The sequence below is a fragment of the Lithobates pipiens genome, unplaced genomic scaffold (assembly GCF_037356315.1).
Source record: "Lithobates pipiens isolate NorthernLeopardFrog02 unplaced genomic scaffold, aLitPip1_a1.2 Scaffold_16, whole genome shotgun sequence".
NCBI classification, from domain to species: domain Eukaryota; kingdom Metazoa; phylum Chordata; class Amphibia; order Anura; family Ranidae; genus Lithobates; species Lithobates pipiens.
The window spans coordinates 283,912,619-283,933,063 of record NW_027507748.1 but is presented as its reverse complement, the minus strand read 5'-3'; the positions used below and the strand labels follow the sequence as shown (position 1 = coordinate 283,933,063).

Below are 20,445 nucleotides of genomic sequence, written 5' to 3'. Positions count from 1 at the left end.
ATTAGGTGCCTCGGCTTATATTCGGGTCAGCCTATACTCGAGTATATACGGTACTATATCAAAAATAAAATAAATATGTTTTTTGCATTATTATCTACCTTAAATCATATTGCTAATTGCATATTGTATTTGTTTGCAGCCTAAATATTCTAATTTGCACTTAAAACTGTAATTTTGTAACTTTTGGAAATGCCAGTAAAGAACTTTTCCGTGTCAGTAACTTTTGGGTGTTGTGTCAGTAAATTTCAATATAGTAGGTTGGCAACACTGTTTTAATCCTCCAAAAGACAATTTATTAATGCCCAATTCACATATAATGCATTCACATTTACATGTGCCAATAATACAATTGGCAATATTCTGCTAATAGTACCGTATATACTCGAGTATAAGCCGAGATTTTCAGCCTCTTTTTTGAGGCTGAAAGTGCCCCCCTCGGCTTATACTCGAGTCATCGCTGTCTGCCCGCTCGATCAGCGTGTCGAGCAGACAGACAGCGGCCATTCTGATTCAAAAGCCGCGCCTCCGGCTCCGCCTTCGCCTGTGATAGGCGGAACACTGAATTTCCCAGCAGCCTGTGTTCCGCCTATCACGGGCATCCGCTCATCCTCGTACTACGGACGAGGATGATACGACGTCCGTGATAGGCGGAACACAGGCTGCTGGGAAATTCAGTGTTCCGCCTATCACAGGCGAAGGAGGAGGCGCGGCTTTTGAATTTTACAATGGCCGCCGACGAAGAGGGCACGGGACGGAGGCAAGGCAACGCACGGCACGGGACAGGACGGGACGGGACGGGACGGGACGAAGGCAAGGCACGACACGGGACGGAGGCTCGGGACAAAGGCTCGGGACAAAGGTAGGCTGGACACACACACACACACACACACACACACACACACGGATGGAGACACACACACACGGATGGATGGATGGATGGAGACACACACACACACAGGGATGGATGGATGGATGGATACACACACACACAGGGATGGATGGATGGATGGAGACACACACACAGGGATGGATGGATGGATGGATGGAGACACACACACACAGGGATGGATGGATGGATGGATGGAGACACACACACACAGGGATGGATGGATGGATGGACACACACACACACAGGGATGGATGGACGGACACACAGGGATGGACGGACACACAGGGATGGACGGACACACAGGGATGGACGGACACACACACAGGGATGGACAGGCATGTCTCACCCTCGGCTTATACACGAGTCAATAAGTTTGCCAGTTTTTTTGGGGGTAAATTGGGGGCCTCGGCTTATATTCGGGTCGGCCTATACTCGAGTATATACGGTAAATATCACACTTCCTGATTTCAACCAAGGTGACGATATAATTCAAAAGCTCCGCCTAAATGGGTTTTGCCACAGAATCACATGACGTCCTAGGGAAATTATGCATGGGGATGGAGCCCCTCAATACTAGAGATGGGGTAAACACCCCCAGTTCGGTTTGCGCCAGAACTTTCAACCATCGCAAAAGTTCAGAGCTGAACAAAAAAAAACACCATTAAGGTCTATGAGACCCGAACTGGAAAAATCAAAAGTGCCCATTTTCAAGGCTTATATGCAATTTATTGCCATGCAAAGGGTATGGGGGTCTGGATACTGCCCTGGGGGACATATATCAATGCAAAAAAAGTTTAAAAAAAATATTTTTAAATGAGTAGCGATTTAATGATGCTTATGAAAGTTAAACAATTAAAAATTAAAAACTCCTTTAAAAATAGTGCATGGGGTCCCCTTAGTCTGCCTATAAAGTGGCACATATGTGCCGTGTATAGAACCTGCAGGAAAATTGTTTGTTTTTTTTTATATGAAATTTTCCCTGCAATATTTATTTTGTAAAGGTTTGGGGAGCCAGTCTGTATGATGAGGCTACAATTTAGTGCACTGGGGACAAGATTTGAGTTTTTTTGGATAAATTCTGGTGTCTGTGTCACAGACTTTGGATAGTAACTTGTGTGAAAAAAAATGGGCTTATACCCTATAGAGGTACTGTTGATGAAAGCAAGAATTGGCACTACTGTAAAAAATGTAAATCATATGCCCTGGTCAAACAGTGGTGGAAAAATTGGGCTTTGGCTGTTGGTGGTGCCTTCACACCATAACCCTATACGGGTACTCTTCATAAAAGCAAGAATTGGCCTTGTTGTAAAAATTTAAATTTTATGCACTTGTCAAACAGGTGTGGAAAGATTGGTCCTTGGGTGTTAATTGTACCCACGAAACCTATACCAAAATGTCTTCCAGACAAAATCAACACCCATAAAGCTAGGCAGCCTAGACAGTCTTGCAGAGAGTCCATATCACAAAAACACTTAATCAGCATTAGGGGCTTGATAGCTGCTGCTAATCCAGGAATGATTTATTTTGATAAATGTCAGCCGGTCAACAAAGTCTGTGGACAGACACGCTCTTTTAATTGTCACAAAATCTCTGGCAGCACTGAAAGCCCATCAGAAAGCATGCTGGATGCAAGGCTGCCTAGCAGCTCATTTGCATACTGGCTAGTAGACATGTGCATTCGTTTTCATCCGAATGCATTTTCGTCCGAATTTCAGGTACTTTTGTTATAATTTTACCAAATGATAACGAAAGTGAAGAATCCAAAAAAACTAAAGATCCAACATAAACAAATGCTTTATTTCATTTTCGTTGTGACAACAGTTCGATATAGGTAGGATATTCGACATGACGCTAAAAATAAAGACAATCTGTGTCTATCGAACCTGTGGTCAAATGTGCCTAACCTTAACTCTATTAGTCCAGGATCATTCTACATAGAGAGAAAAGATTCAACATGGAGAGAAAAGATCACTGCTGGAATTGGGTGGGGGGAAGTAAAATAAAAATAATAACGATGATGAATGTTATTGGCTGATTGTAACCAAAGAGGAGGAGCAGTAAAATAGCTAGAACTAAGTACACATGTACAGCCAACTTACTTTCACTTAAGATTGCTAACACAGAGAGAGAGAGAGAGACACACACACACTGAATCATTTCAGAAGACAGTCAATCTTAGCTGGTCTGTTTGTCAGAGAACCTAAATGATTTAGCAATTAAGCATAAGCACAGCAGCAGAATAGTGAAGCAAGCTACAGTTCAACTTAACTTTTTCATAATAATCTGCTGCTATTGTGTTAGTGTTGTGAACCTGATAGTGATACTAGTGTTGTGGGGGGGGGGGGGATTTATTATTATAGATTCTATATTATAGATGGGGTATATAGAATCTATATAGCATCTCAATCTGATCAGTGATCATTATCACCAGTCCATTTTCTGTTTGAACTATATACATTCAACATGAACGACAAAGATTCGACAAAGCAGCGAAAAACATACAAACGTCGAATCTTTGGCTTTTGGTGTCTGTCAAAAGTTCTAAGAAGATTCAACGGAGCAGCTGAACTATAATGAGTGATACAGTTTAGCTGCTCCGTCGAATCTTCTTTGAACATTCGATAGACACCATAAGCCTTCAATGACAGATTCAACCTTAATTAATTTGGATTTTCGGACGAATGCAATTTTTAACGAAAAACAAAATAAATAAAAACTAATTTCGGGAGTAACTAAATAAATGTATTTTTCGGACGAAAACTAAATTCTGAAATGAAATATTTCAGTGTGCACATGTCTACTGGCTAGTGGTCTATTTTCATAAACCAGTAACCCAGTCACCATGTTTGTTTTCACCCCTAGATAATCTCCCACCATATAATGCAGACGCGGCTGATTGGATGTGGAAGCTGACAGTCCTGGGCGATGAGGACTAAAAAAAAAAATTTAAATGCATCACTGAGGGTCCCCCCTTCTCCAACGCTCCTCCTTTGTCCAACAGAAGCCACAAAACTAGCTTTTCCATAAGACTGTAACCTTCCAGAGTCTGGAAAGGTGTTAAATAAACTCCTCTTTAAGGTGTCTTTAAGATATTTCATTCTCTATTTCCTCTGTAGGGACAGGATGAATTCTGAGACTTTCCCCTTGTAACGGTGGTCAAGGAGGGTTGCAACCAATAATGATCCTTCTCCTTGATTCCATGAATCATCGGGTCCTTTCGCAAGCTTTGAAAAATAAGGGAGGCCATGCACTGCAAATCTGCAGAGACATGTGAAGCAGAGTCCTCATTGTCACTAAGGATTACAGTATCTGGAACTGCCTCCTCCCAGCCACGTGTCGTATGTCTTCCTCTGCTTCAGTGCCTCCAAAACTGCCAGAATCCTCCTCGTCCCTCTCCTCTTGTGTTCTGTGGCACCACAAGAATGGTGTCTTAAGATGAAAGGAAGTCCACCTCTTCCTTGAGTGCCTTGCCCTTAATGCCATGTAGAGTCTGCTCCAGCAGGAACACAACAGAATAGTGTCACTGATGCATGCATTGTCACGGCTCACCATCCTTGTCGTCGTCTCCTCAAATGGTGACAGTACAGTGCATACATCCTTTATCAGCAGCCATTGGCATGGAGAAAAAAAGCTGAGCTGCCTGAGCCTGTCATTGTGCCATACTCACACAGGTACTCAGCAACGGCCCTCTGCTGGGTAATGATTAAGCCCATTTCTGTTGTTTAAAATGTGTCTACCTTGACCGCTGCTGGTGTCATTTTGGCTATTTTCATATTCAAATAAACTTTATTTGGAGTCCACGTGAGGTGCAGCCATGTCTTATTTTGACAACATCCCTCTGGTAATGCTGCAGCAGCTGCATATGCAGCAAAGTTGAGTTCCACCTGGTGGGTATGTCACAAATCAAGTGGTTTACGGGCAGATGGCATAACCGCTGAATTTCAGCCAACCGAACACTGGCTGTGTAGCCTGAAATGGCTACAGAAGATCTTGCAACCCTGGGTACCTGTTTAAAAATTTTTACATCGCCAAATTGAGGACATGTGTCGGGCAGGTGTCAACTTTCCCTTTCGAAGGGCAGACAGGAGGTTAGTGCCATTATTGCACACCATCATTCCTGGCTCAAGCTAGCGTGCGTGAACCACCTCTGAGTCTGCCCCTGCAGAGCTGGAAGAATCTTTGCTTCAGTGTAGCTCCTGTCCCCTAGACAGACCAGCTGAAGCACTGCATGGCATCTTTTAGCCTGACTCATTGAACAGCCCCTTGAAAGTTTAGGGGTACTGGTGGTTCATAGGACAATTCTGCAGAGGAGGGCATGGAGGAGGAGGGGGAGGATAGGGTGGAGCTGACAAATCTCGCATCATCACCACCAGCTGTATGGAGACATAGCAGCAAAATAAGCTCCAGCACTGAGCCCTGTCCTGCTTCCTTCCTAGTTGCAAGCAGAATTACCCAGTGTACTGTGAACAAAATATAGCATCTCTGACCATGCTTGCTGGACTAAGTGTCAGCAGTAACGCGGACCTTGCTGCTGACTACCTTGCCCAACCATGCAATGACATTGCCTTCCACATGAATGTACAGAGCTGGAATGGCCTTAGGTGCAATGAAATTGTGCTGTACCATAAAGACAGGTTCCCAGCCACATTCTGCAAATTCAAGGGGGCAGAATCCACCAATTGGAAAGGCAGGAAATGTAACGCCAGCAGCTTGGACAAACTAGAATTTAGACACTGGGCATGTGGATGGCAGTGACTGTATTTATTTATTTATTCTTGCTGCAGGAAATGGGGCAGAGAAATGTGCCTGCTATACTCTACAGCTGGTGCTGTGCTGCTGGCATATGTGCTGCAAGGACCTGTGACACCCTCCGCTATGCCATCATCCCTGTCAGTGGAGCCTGCTGAGATGTAATGAAACATAGTAGGGGTTGACCTGAAAGGTGAGGAGTAAAAGAATTGCGTCCCTCTTGTGTGGCTTTCAGGCTCTTTTTACAACGGGATGAGTGGTGGGAGGTCAAATGCCTTGTCAAGCCTGTGGTACCCAAATGGCTGGTGTCTTTGCCACGCTTAATCTGCTTGAGGCAAACTTTGCAAATTTTAACAGTGTGATTGGCTGCACATGTCCTAAAAAAGGCCCAGACAGATGAGCTGTGGTAAGTGGGCCAAGAGAAAACAGCTCCACAATCTGAAAGACTAGGGTCGCCGCTCTCTACTCTTCCATGATGGCTGCCTCTGGAGGACAGACTGCCTCATTGGGGTTGTGTTTCAGCCTCACTTTCCTCCTCTGCTCTACCCTCATAGTGGCATGGAAATGCCTGCCTCTCCTTGTTGCCCCCCCTGGACATGACAGGGGGCCTATTACCCAAATGTAATAGAAACTGGGAAATTTGTAACTGGATGCCCTTTAATCAAAGAAAAGTGGTGTTTGGTGAACTTTAACTTGAGGACTGCCACTGACAGAAATGTCAAAACTATATATATATATAAAAAAAAAAGGGGGGGGGGGGGGGGGCAATGGTACCGCAGTCAGAAAAACTGCAGCTTACAATTTCAAAAAAGAAGGAAGGCACCGGACAAAAAAACAAAAAAAAATATCATGCAGCAATCCAGAAAAAAGGGGGTATACAGCACTAAATGTTATGTAATGTGGTGTAAAACACTTCACTACATAGACACACTACAACTCCAGTAAAACTTCACTGATGCACTACAATATAATGCAGTAAAACTGCACTGACTCACTACAATATACTGCAGTAAAACTGCACTGATGCACTTCAAAATACCGCAGTAAAATCACACTGATGCACTACAATATACTGCAATAAAACTACCCTGCCACACTACAATATACTGCAGTAAAATTGCACTGATGCACTACACTGATGCTGCACTATCACTATATTCACCTACAATGACAATTTACACTCATAATAGTTACATAGTTAGGTTGAAAAAAATACACAAATCCATATAGTTCAACCAGAATCACAACAGCACATTAACTCACTAGTAGCAATGAACAGAGCCCTGTTCAATCTATCTCCACTCCAATATCACACTACAAATGGCTCCTCTGGAAAGGAACCTTTTATAGTGTGGGGTGGGTCTATGAGCAATGAGCCAAGTCATCATGACTTCCTCCAGTCATGGCTCTGAAAGTGCTCTGTGCCCTGATTGGGCAACACCGTCATTGGTTCAGCCACTTAGGGCTTAGAATGCACTGTGTGGTGTGCAGTGCATTGTGGGGCATTCGGCAGGCCAAACAAACGGCCGATCTGTTCGGCCAACACTACTTATTATTTCCAGAGCCACTCTTGGTCCATCACTGTGCAAAGAAGCACCAGCACTGCTCTCTCTCTTCCTCTTCACTGGACTCTGTGAAACCAATAGAAACGATTGGCTCCAGCTGCTGTCAATCAAATCCACTGATGAGGGAGCAGGGGGGGTGTGGCTGAGCTACACCATGTGTAAGCGGCTTGCTGGGTGGTACTCAAGGGGGGAGGAGTTGGGGGTATTGGTGGGGGGAAGGAGGATTGGAGCTGCTTTGTACAAAGCAGGCAAGTATAATATGTTTGTTGTTTTTAAAAAAATTTACCTTTTAATATCACTTTAACATTTTGATGCAGAATTGCCTGCTTAATGGCAGCATTTTGAAAAGAAGAATATGTACAGCTGTCAAACACAGCCAGTATGTTAAGTTAAATGCTTTGTCTACTAAGATATAAGAGTAACATACAAATTTGTGCGAGTGACATTTATGTTTTACATTTTGAAAAGTTAACAAATGTACATATAATATTATATAAAAGAAGCAATCACTAGCAATTTTAGAAGATCCAGCTTTGGCTTATATTTAGTGGTGCCTTAAAGGTAGTTGCATGATTCAATTCCCCGACTTCTTTGTTATAAATGAGCACATATAAACTACGTAACTTTGGACTTTTGCTAGTAGCAATCTTCCCTACAGGACATGCTTTTAGCCACTTTCCAATCGCCAGGCTTAAAAATACTGCCAGGGAATACTAGGGCATTTTGAAGTTCACTGTACAAAATGGTCAAACAGGCTGAGTGAAAGGAAAATTCGTTTTGCAAAAAGAAATTAACAGTTAAAAGGATGAAGTATAAGAAATTTTGTGCAAATATACAATTTAGAAAGTAATATCCCTGCACAAAAATGATGCTTTGAAGACTAAATTTAATTTAAACTTAGCAGGTACTGTATATGCACTGCTCAATAGTAAATACATCCAACATTATTGTTTGTGCATTTTGTTTTCACACTGGCAAACTCCAAACAGTAAAATCTTGCAAGCAGCATTTGTATAAAAGAAAACTTTCAAGATACAATTTGGGGAATTCAGAAGGAGTGTCTAGAATTTTGCATAGCCTTCTCACAACAAATATCAGTGTGGGCAATGGATTCATATACCTCTTGTAGACACACTGACAGTTCAGCAGATGAGGAGTTTACTAAGTAGGTGGGCAGAGCCTAATGAGAATTCAGAGAAGGTAGTTCCTCATTAGGTCAGTTTCCCATTAGGAATTGACAGCAGGCAATTTGTAGATTCCATAACCAATAAAGAGCCTGCTATTGGATTAAGAATTTGCCACTAGCTGAAGGAGTTCTAATCCCTCAGATTCCCCATCAGGCTTTGCCCATTGTCAGCATCAATGGTTGCTAGGAGTCTCCCAGCTGCAAAGTCAACAGCTTCCTTGGGGACCCATCAACAGCTTCCTTGGGGGCCAGTGATAGGCAGGGAGAGCGTAGCAGCAGCACACTCACTGCTCTTGTTAGAAGTGTAGGAGAGTAGATTGTGGCGCTAAACCCAAAACCTTTATACTTTGTATTTTATGTATTATGAATACCCAATCCTCAACGAAGGAGTTATATATACTGACTTATATAATACTCTATGTCTAATACAAGGTTACTAAGGTTTAATACGATCGGAAGAGTGAACATCCCCCCAGCGCATCATCAGCAAATGCCAGATAGCAGCACAGTGGCTCATACTGTGAAAGCCCATCCACCCCAGTTGGGGCATGAGTTCTGGTGAGAGCATTCACATTATCATAACACTGAGAGGCGCACCAGGGAAGATTGTTTCTCTTTACTGAAGACACCAGCACTTTTGCACTAGTCACTTTATCTCACTGCTATATGGGACATTTTTCCAATGTTTTTTGAATGCGTTTTTGAATTAATTTTATAACGTACAATGTTTTTTGAATGAACTTTATAACGTTCGATGGTCACTTAATTTTGTCGGCACATTTGTCAGCACATTTGTGTTAGCACATGTTGATTATATGAATTATCATCATTATTTATTCAGTTTGTAATTAATCATTTATTATAGTTTTCTTGGCACCCTCTTTTGGGGATTTTTGGCACTAATACACTTAATTATGAGTATGTATTAGACATAGAGTATTATATAAGTCAGTATATATAACTCCTTCATTGAGGATTGGGTATTCATAATACATAAAATACAAAGTATAAATGTTTTGGGTTTAGCGCCACAATCTACTCTCCTACACTTCTAATCATAGTACCCTCTCCCCTATTTTGGGGCGGAGGTTTCTAAGTAGAGGCAGCTCTAACCCATCTTCTATTAATTTTCTGTGCAGTCTGTAGCGCAACTTTATTCACTTATTCATCACTGCTCTTTTTATCTTAGAACTGGAAGTAATTATTTTTTAATTCAGTGGAGCAAAAAGGACCACTTTGTAAAAGTGGTGAAATTAAGAACCAATTGAACCTACCAACTGTGTTAGTAAAGTTATTGCAAATGGTGGCAGGACATCTTTAATCTAATGCCAGACATTTTAAATACCGCCACTAAGTGTTTTAATTGCTTAACCACTTCCCGAATGGCGCACGCCGATGTACGTCGCCAGAATGGCACAGGCAGGCATATTGGCGTACAGGTAGTTCCATTTTTAAATGCCGCCCTGCCATCGCGTGCACGCCACCGGTGGCACGCTCGCGTGCCAGTCGGGACCCCTGTGAGTCCGGTCACGGGTCCAGCAGACTCAATCGCCGTGGGGATACCCGCGATTGTCTCACGGGGCAGCTGAACAAGTAGATGCCGTTGTAAACAGCATCTCCCCGCTCTGCCTAGCAAAAAGTGACGCTGATCTCTGCTCCATGTGATTGGAGCAGAGATCGGCGTTCACTAACACAAAGCCCAGCCCCCCCACAGTTAGTAACACGCACCTAGGACACACTTAACCCCTACACTGCCGGTGTCATTTACACAGGAATCAATGTATAGCACTGATTGCTGTATAAATGACAATGGTCCCAAAAATGTGTCAAAAATGTCCGATGTGTCCGCCATAATGTCGCAGTCACAATAAAAATCGATGATCGCCGCCATTACTAGTAAACATTTTTTTTTATAAAAATGCCATAAAACTATCCCCTATGTTGTCAATGCTATAACTTTTGCGCAAACCAATCAATAATCGCTTATTGCAATTTTTTTTACCAAAAATATGTGGAAGAATACATATCGGCCTAAACTGATGGAAAAAAATTTTTTTTTTATATATTTTGGGGGGATATTTATTATAACAAAAAGTAAAAAATAATGCGTTTTTTTCAAAATTGTCTCTCTATTTTTGTTTAAAAAGTGGTCTGGTCTTAAGCCAGCAAAATGGTCCGGTCTGAAAGTGGTTAATGGTCCCAAATGTGTATTGTATAAGTAAAACTACTCTGAAATAGACATGTTACAAGGTCCACTGCATCACACTGATGGGTTTATCCCACTGCTCACGCTTATCATGCCCTCATGTCAGTGAACTAATTGTTATCTATACACCTGAATGGCCTTTAACACTATTTCTCCCTCTCCTAGTCTGGGCTCTGGTGTGCAAAGGCTCACTAGAGTAATACTTATCAAATGTATGTACTTACACTAGACATGTGCAGAGTAAAATATTTCGTTTCGGAATTTCGTTTTCGTCTGAAAACTTAATTTATTTAGTTACTCCCGAAATTCGTTTTTATTTATTTCGTTTTTCGTTCAAAAATTGCATTCGTCCGAAAATCCACATGAATTACGGTCGAATCTGTCTTGGAAGGCTTATGGTGTCTGTCGAATGTATAAAGAAGATTCGACGGAGCTAACTATATAGCATACTTTAGAACCCTATTAAAGTCTATGGGACTCCAACGTTCAAAATCTAAAGTGCTAATTTTAAAGGCTAATTTGCAAGTTACTGTCCTAAAAAGTGTTTGGGGACCCGGGTCCTGCCCCAGGGGACATGGATCAATGCAAAAAAAAGTTTTAAAAACGGCCGTTTTTTCGGGAGCAGTGATTTTAATAATGATTAAAGTGAAACAATAAAAGTGTAATATTCCTTTAAATTTCGTAGGGGGGGGTTGTCTATAGTATGCCTGTGAAGGGGCGCATGTTTCCCGTGCTTAGAATTGTCCCGGCACAAAGTGTCATTTATGCAGGAAAAAAAGTCCTTTAAAATCACTCGCAGCTATAATGAATTGTCGGCTCCCGTAATACAGAGAACACTCATTGAAAGTCATTGATAAAAAAATAAATAAATAAATAAATAAAAAAAAAAGCGTGGGGGTCCCCCAAATTCAATTACCAGGCCCTTCAGGTCTGGTATGGATATTAAGGAGAACCCTGCCTCAAATTTAAGAAAAAATTTGACGTGGGGTTCCCCCTAAATATCCATAACCAGACCCTTCAGGTCTGGTATGGATATTAAGGGGAACCCCGCGTCAAATTAAAAAAAAAATTGACGTGGGGTTCCCCCTAAAAATCCATACCAGACCCTTTATCCGAGCACGCAACCTGGCAGGCCGCAGGAAAAGAGGGGGGGACGAGAGAGCGGCCCCCCCTCCCTCCTGAACCGTACCAGGCCACATGCCCTCAACATTGGGAGGATGCTTTGGGGGTCCGTGACCCCTCAAAGCACCTTGTCCCCATGTTGATGAGGACAAGGGCCTCATCCCCACAACCCTGGCCGGTGGTTGTGGAGGTCTGCGGGCGGGGGGCTTATCAGAATCTGGAAGTCCCCTTTAACAAGGGGACCCCCAGATCCCGGCCCCCCCCCTGTTTGAAATGGTAAGGGGGTACAAAAGTACCCCTACCATTTCACAAAGAAAGTGTAAAAAATGTTTAAATAAAACAAACACACTTTTTAAAAATTCCTTTATTAAAAATAAAAAAAAGATTCCAGCGGCGGTAATCCACTCTTGCTATCCAGCGACGGACGGTCATCTCTCCATCGATGTCTCATCTCATCCAGCGCAGCGCAGCATCCTTCTTCTGTCTCCTCCACGGAGACACTGGAGGCATTCCGGCGCTGACGTTTCTTATATACGGAGGGCGGGGCCACCCGTCACCTGACCCCGCCCCCCCTCTGACGCAAGGGGAAACCCGGGGTTCCCCGTGACGTATGGGTGACCCCGCCCCCCTCTGATGTAACGGAAACCTGCCTGTGTTACATCAGAGGGGTGCGGGTCACCCCTACGTCACAGGGAACCCCGGGTTTCCCCTTGCGTCAGAGGGGGGCGGGGTCAGGTGACGGGTGGCCCCGCCCACCCTATATAAGAAACGTCAAGCTGCCGGAATGTCTGTAGTGTCTCCTCCACGGAGACAGAAGAAGGATGCTGCGCTGCGCTGGATGATATTAGACATCGATGGAGAGCTGACCGTCCGTCGCTGGATAGCAAGAGTGGATTACCGCCGCTGGAATCTTTTTTTTATTTTTAATAAAGGAATTTTTCAAAAGTGTGTTTGTTTTATTTAACCATTTTTTACACTTTCTTTGTGAAATGGTAGGGGTACTTTTGTACCCCCTTACCATTTCAAACAGGGGGGGGGCCGGGATCTGGGGGTCCCCTTGTTAAAGGGGGCTTCCAGATTCTGATAAGCCCCCCGCCCGCAGACCTCCACAACCACCGGCCAGGGTTGTGGGGATGAGGCCCTTGTCCTCATCAACATGGGGACAAGGTGCTTTGAGGGGTCACGGACCCCCAAAGCATCCTCCCAATGTTGAGGGCATGTGGCCTGGTACGGTTCAGGAGGGAGGGGGGGCCGCTCTCTCGTCCCCCCCTCTTTTCCTGCGGCCTGCCAGGTTGCGTGCTCGGATAAAGGGTCTGGTATGGATTTTTAGGGGGAACCCCATGTCAAATTTTTTTTAAATTTGATGCGGGGTTCCCCTTAATATCCATACCAGACCTGAAGGGTCTGGTTATGGATATTTAGGGGGAACCCCACGTCAAATTTTTTCTTAAATTTGAGGCAGGGTTCCCCTTAATATCCATACCAGACCTGAAGGGCCTGGAAATTGAATTTGGGGGACCCCCACGCTTTTTTTTTAATTTATTTATTTATTTTTTTATCAATGACTTTCAATGAGTGTTCTCTGTATTACGGAGCCGACAATTCATTATAGCTGCGAGTGATTTTAAAGGACTTTTTTTCCTGCATAAATGACACTTTGTGCAGGGACAATTCTAAGCACGGGAAACATGCGCCCCTTCACAGGCATACTATAGACAACCCCCCCCTACGAAATTTAAAGGAATATTACACTTTTATTGTTTCACTTTAATCATTATTAGAATCACTGCTCCCGAAAAAACGTCCGTTTTTAAAACTTTTTTTTGCATTGATACATGTCCCCTGGGGCAGGACCCGGGTCCCCAAACACTTTTTAGGACAGTAACTTGCAGAATCTTTTCTCTCTGTCAAATCTTTTTTCTCTGTCGAATATTTTCTCTATATAATCTTGGACTAATAGAGGTAAGGTTAAGCACATTCGACCACAGGTTCTATAGACAGATTGTTATCGTCAGAGTCATGTCGAATCTCCTATTCTATATCGAACTGTTGTAACAATGAAAACGAAAATAAAGCATTTATTTATGTCGGATCTTTCGTTTTTCGGATTTTGTGCTTTCGTTATCGTTTGTCAAAACGAAAACGAAAATAGCTGAAATTCGGACGAAAATGCATTCGGACGAAAACGAATGCACATGTCTAACTTACACTACCTAATTATGAAATGCATTCAATGATACTCAAAGTGTATCTGAAGCTTACAAATGTATAATTTGCAGCTAACCAGTACTTAGATATTGTGGCTAAATTCATTTTCGAATTTCAAGTTAGGAACAGGCAAGTACAGAAAATACCTGTTGTCCTTGTCACTTTCTGTGAGTTGAAAGGAAAACAAAAACATCCCTTTGTTTATTGTTCATTGAGGGACACAGAAATTAAAAAATTCTTAAACAGTTAGGTTATACTGCCACCCACAGGGGGTTGGGAAATTGGCAAACTAAAAAGTAAACATCAGCCCCATATAACTCCTTCTCTAACCATCATAAACTAGTTTTTTGCTACTGTATTAGGATTTTTACTCTTTATAGGGGTAGGTTGAACTCCTAATCTCAACTGTTTAAGTATTCCTACTTTCTGTGTCCCACAATAGACTTCATGAAAAATATTTAAGTGTACTTAGGCAATATTTTCTTTCTTGTGTGAACTACTAGTGCCATTTGTCATGTAATGAAGATAAATTGGCAGTCAAGGGCTTGTGATAGGTCTAGCTACTATGGTGTAGCATTCTGTTACTTTGATACTTGGATTACTTTGATACTTTGATAGCTAGCTTGTCTCTAATTTACACTTACTGTCTGCAACTTGCCCTAACCTTTGCCTATCCCTGGCTTACACTTAGTGTTTGCTACCTGCCCTGACCTCTGTCTGTCACTAGATTATGCTTACTTACTGTCTTCTACCTGTCCCTGTATTATGCTTACTGTCTGCCACCTGCCCTGACCTCTGCCTTGATTATGCTTCTCACTGCTGCCCCTCTGACCTCTGCCAGGTTCTATATTTCTCTACTTACTGGGCTTTTGTCTACTTTCAGTTCCAGACATCTGACAACCCCTACTAACAAGAGTATCACTTCAATCTCTCTTTGCTCTTTCTCTAGCTGTGATTGGCCAGGGATTTTAATTTGTCATAACAAATCCTAGACAAAACTAAGTACTGGCAGGCCTACTTTCCTTAAAGCAGAGTTCCAGGCTTTTTATGTTTATTAAAAGTCAGCAGCTACAAAAAGTGTAGTTGCTGACTTTTAATAAACAGACACTTACCTGTTCCATGGTCCAGCAATGCAGCCGAATGGAGCGTCGCTCCTCTCCCGCTCCTCTCCCCCTCCTCTCCGCCCGCGCCTTCATTGCCACTCTGGGCAGCCGGCCGTGACAGCTTTCCCAGTGCATGAGCGAGTCGTGCTGCACTCCCGGAGTGGACAGGCGATCTCCTGGGACCTGTCGCGTGTCCCAGGAGATCGTCTAGAGGAAGGGGCCGCCTAAGGCGAAAAGAGGAGTCGCCTTAAAAGTCTTTGGCTGGAAGGAGGAAGTGGGACAGGAAGTCCCCCTCCTAACAAAGCCCCCACCCCCCCAAAAAAAATTACATGCCAAATGTGGCATGTAGGGGGCGAGGAGTGCTTAAAGCGGAAGTTCAATTTTTGGGTGGAACTCCACTTTAAGCCTTGCCTTAATGGAATATGGGCTGTTTAAGGTGAATCTACACTCATTACAGTACCTGGCCTTCTGTTCTAAAGCAATTAGAACAGTTAGAGTTATAAAGTAATTGTATACAGGGCTACCAACCTACTAACAATTACGCTACATTCTAATATATTGTGGTGGACATTATTATTGCTAGTACAATTTTTTTATTTTTTTTTATTTATTTTTTTGTACTGCCTACTGCACCACCTCTTTCAGCACTTGCTTTTTATGGCGGTGAAAGGGGTGGGGAGCTTAGGGACTATGTATTGACCCTGAGATCTCCCATGCTGAAAAAGTCTGAAGAACTAATGGGTGGTTAGCTGGAAAATAAATGTTAAAAGTGAATTCTCTGCACTGATGCCAATCCTTATCTATAGCACTAGCCCCTAATAATGTACTGACTATGCGGACAGCTCTCCTTCTACCTGTGCATGATTTAGTCATCATGTATGCTCAATGGCGTAGGGCACCATTGAAGGGCTCCATACAAATTTTGCTATTAGCCCCTGATCTGTAACTATGCCCCTGAGTGTTATTAATTGGTGTTTTAAACCCCTGCCTGGAATTCAGCTCTAAGATCAAATGCTGACAATACCACATTAACAAAATGAAGCAAAGGATAATAATATAGTTTTCATTAGCAGACAATTAGATGCTATCTGTTACCATGAAAACTAAAATTTCATTGGTGTGTACAGCTAGCACCCCAGTGCTATACTGATTTTTATAAATTGACTGTAATATGTCACAATGAGATAATAGATATCTACCAGTGTAGTTCTGCACATAAACTGCAGTATTTTATTGTCAGTTATATTAAGAGGAGGGAGCCAGTTACAAAGGATTAAGTGGATAGATTATCAAGTATATATTCAGTTCAAATTTAACCTTCAGCTGTGTAAGTCACAAAACAGAACTATCCTGAGACTTTTTTTGCGCAGTGGTGTTATTAAATGTATTAATGCTAAGCTCTGTTTATTTAGGGCTCAACTGGAGAAGAGGCACACATTGGAAAATCAGCATCACTGATAGAAAGTCAACACCACCACCTGCTGCACTGCCTAGAAAAGACAACCGTAAGTAGAAGCGTGTCTTGCAATGGCTGTACAACTCGAATATAAAGTCAGCATGACTGTTTTCTCTTTATGTGACAAACAGCTATACCTTTGTTCCTTTTGTGATGTGAAAAAATAAAATGAGAGAATTATTCACGTTATACATACAACATAATAACAATTAAATTTTTGCTTTAACATACTCAATATACCTATAATCCATAAGTCTAATATCTGTAACTTCAGCAGAATCATACAAGAACTGACCTGTGTATGGGGTGCAGGACACCAAGGCAAACTTCTGGACCACAACTATCAATAGACTAATTGGAAATATGCAACTCATGGAGTCACCATATCACTACAGTGATAGACAGACAACTAGTGGCATTGATGTGTGTGCATTACATGTGCACACATTTTGTGTAAGCATGTATATAGTGTGACTGTTCAGCATTAGAAAGATATTTCTCCAAAAAGACTCTACCATTGTCCATCTGGTTGGTGTACCAATCTCCAATCTTATGTAAAGGAACTCCTTAAAGGGTTAGTTCACGTTTACCAAAAAAAAAAAAAAACTTCCTATGGAGGTAGATAAACTGTATAACTTTAACCAACGTAAAATAATGTCTTTGCTGTAGGTATACATTTCCAAAGATGGCATCATCCCATCCTTCCTACTTGCTAGGGCATTGCTAAGACACTCCCAGCCATTACAGGGTTGTAGTATTATTTCCTCACAGCATCACTGACCTCAGAGCTAGTGCAAGAGGGGAGAGAAAGTGCAAGCGAGGGGGTTTGAATTGGCTGGGAGTGTCTTAGCAAAATCCTACCAACAAGGCAGGATAGCATGAGGCCATCTATAGGATTTTTTTGGCCAAGCTTCAGGAGAATTCTGTGATAAAGCATACTGTATATTGAAACAAAAGTACTTGTCTTGACACCCATTCCAGGTTCCTATACCTAGAACCAAACTGCTAGCTGATTAGGAAAAAGTTTACTTTTTCCTAGCCATATTTAGTCCCCGCTCACACAGGGCGTGCAATTCATGCATTGCTTTGTTTACGCACACGGGGATCCACAGGTGTTCCATGCATCCCTGTGTGGCTGTGTGTGTGACATCTGTGTGGATGCAGGGAATGTCCTCCGAAAGTACACACAGGGAGAGGAGATACACCTGCACAACCTGCATCCATATGGATGTCATATTGGGACACAGGGGCTGTGTCCATACTGCTGCTTTGTCCCAATAGAAATCAATAATTGTTATGCAAGGGGATGCATGGAACACCTGTGCATCCCTGTGTGGGTAAACATGGCCCTGCACAGGCACGCCCTGTGTGAATGAGGCCGAATGCAAAATTAATTAGCAGACTTTCTCTTTCTGTCTTTATACTGGTGTTCCTTGTGTGGCTATTATGTCTGGCCTTGTTAAAGTAACACAGACAAATTATTTGGTGTAGATAGGAGCTAGGTTGGTAAGACATTCCTAAATAAATAAATACTACTATATATACTGTAAATGGTGACACAAGTGGGAGTTTATTGCAACTATTGCCATATTAATTCTCAAATACTATAAAACCCTCATCATTTTTTTAAATATGGACGAAAGATAATCTGCAGTGGGAGTTTAAAGTCGAATTACAAAAATCTCACATAAACCTTAACATGTTCATCTAATTCTAAACGTTAAGAACTTTTAGAAAACAGTGCTATCCTTAATAAACATGTGTAATTAAATCACTTATAATATCTAATGAAATCTCTCAGTTAAAAAAAAAAAATCATTACTGATAATATTAAATCTCAAACATTATATCATCATTTTTATTGATTCAGGGATAAATAAATGTGATCAACAATAATCTTTAAAACACAGTGTAAAGTGCATAATCAATAAAAAGGCAAATTATTCATTGGCAATCACTCAGAACAATGTCCCAAATGATCCATTCCATTCCCAAATAAAATTAATACATTGTTGATGCACAGTTCCTTGATAATCTATGTCCTTCTGTAGTAACCACCAGGAACAAGATTGGTGCTCCACCACCAATAAGCCCATGGTGCTATCCTTGTTCCTATGTCTCACCAACCCCTTCATAAGCCCCGTACACATGAGCGGACTTTTCAACATCCAAAGTCCGACGGACTGATTCCGTCAGACTATTCGATCGTGTGTGGGCTGCAACGGACTTTTGACTCGCCAAAGTCTGAAGGACTTTAGAATATGGAACATGCTTCAAATTTTTCCGAAGGAACTCCGCCGGACCGGGTCCCTTCGAAAAATTTGCTCGTGTGTATGCTATTCCGACGGACTAAAACCGACGCTAGGGCAGCTATTGGCTACTGGCTATGAACTTCCTTATTCTAGTCCAGTCGTACGTCATCACGTTCGAATCCGTCTGAGTTTAGTGTGATTGTGTGTGGCCAAGTCCGCTCAGCCGAAAAGTCAGTCAGAACTCTGTCGGAACTCCGGCAGAACTCCTTCGGAAGTCTGTCGGACATAAGTCCTCTCGTGTGTACGGGGCTATAGACTCTCTTAAGTGAGTGAACTCACCAGATGTAATTGACCTTCATTTAACAGACTTTATGTTAGTCCTAACACAAGTCAATTGAAAAGTCAATCAGCACCTTATTTGGAATATTTTATAATATTTTTCCACCACTCTTCCTCCTCAACTCTTTCCTCCCATTCACATTACTCCAAGGTGTTCAAGGGTCAGTAAAACAAGGGAAAAAAAGTCAACACTCTATTAAATTGAATTGTAATTGTACTGTTTGCCCTTAATATTGTAAAGTGCTGCATAAACTGTTGGCGCTATATAAATCCTGTATAATAATAATAACTTCCATAGTGTAAAACCACTAAAACAGGTTAAAAGCAATTACCATGTCTTGTGTTGAAACCAACATGGCTAATGCACCCAATGTTCTAGTCTTCTCCTGGTCTTCTGTGAGTGAAGAGCATTCCCACGTACATGATGACGTCACTGACTCCACCAAGCCTGCAGTGAATACATGTAGACAGGAAGAGGCTGAAAAAGACTGAAGGAGTTTAGCAGCACTGAGATGCACCAAAGCATGAAAAAAGTGAAAGAAAACCATTTTCTAAAAAAAAAATAAAAAAAAATAAAAATAAACCTAAGAAGGTGATGATACATGCTGCTTCAGCAAAAGAAATGTCGTTCGGTTAGGTTTTATATCTACTTTTCCTGAGACATAAAGAAAATATATTTATATTGTGAAACAAACTTATATCAACTATACTGTATATTGGAGATGTAGTCTTTTGTTTTGTTTTTTATTATTATTTCCCTAAGTGCGTGGCCATCAACATTCCTATAAACAAATTAAATAAACATAACATTCTCTAAAAGGTGGAACAATGTTTGTTTATGTGCTCTTACTAAATGGAGATTGCTTTATGCATCGCCCTGTTAGATATTCTCGCCTTTTTTTCATTGGCAGTATTACAATAGGTTGAACAATTTATTGCTCGCACAGTGATGTAGATCATTCTTTTTCTGTCAACAGAGGACTGGTTCCTTGTGCCTTAAAGTGAAACTGAAAATTCATGTTTACTCTTCCTGACTAAAAGATTTATTGCTTGATATTGCTTTTTGGGCAATTTCAACCACATTCGTTTATTGATAATTGCATATTTGACACCAGTTTATGCCATATGTCCCCTGCAAATTCCAAATGAGGAAGAAAATATTAGCAGGTTGACAAGACTGTAAAAAATGTGTGAAGCATTTGGAAACATTTTTTTTTCTGCCAGTAAATACCTTATACAGCCCACTTCTTGTTTCTTGTCTGGAAAAAAGCCTAGCCTTATGACATCATGCACAGCTCTCTTTCTCTCTCTCTCTCTCGCTCGCTCTCCTGAGAGTTTGCCAGGAAGGGAGGGGGGTGAGCCATAAGAGG

The 20,445-nt window shown here is 41.9% G+C and overlaps 1 protein-coding gene across 3 annotated transcripts in view; it reads left to right on the top strand.

The window, feature by feature from the left end:
- Positions 1 to 20,445, top strand: part of KCND3 (potassium voltage-gated channel subfamily D member 3) — a 688,984-nt gene that overhangs the window by 632,298 nt on the left and 36,241 nt on the right. For all 3 annotated transcript variants that reach the window (XM_077481535.1, XM_077481534.1, XM_077481536.1), the window contains exon 6: positions 16,441 to 16,533. In XM_077481535.1, coding sequence (XP_077337661.1) covers positions 16,441 to 16,533 — 93 coding nt within the window. The remainder of the gene's footprint in view (positions 1 to 16,440; positions 16,534 to 20,445) is intronic.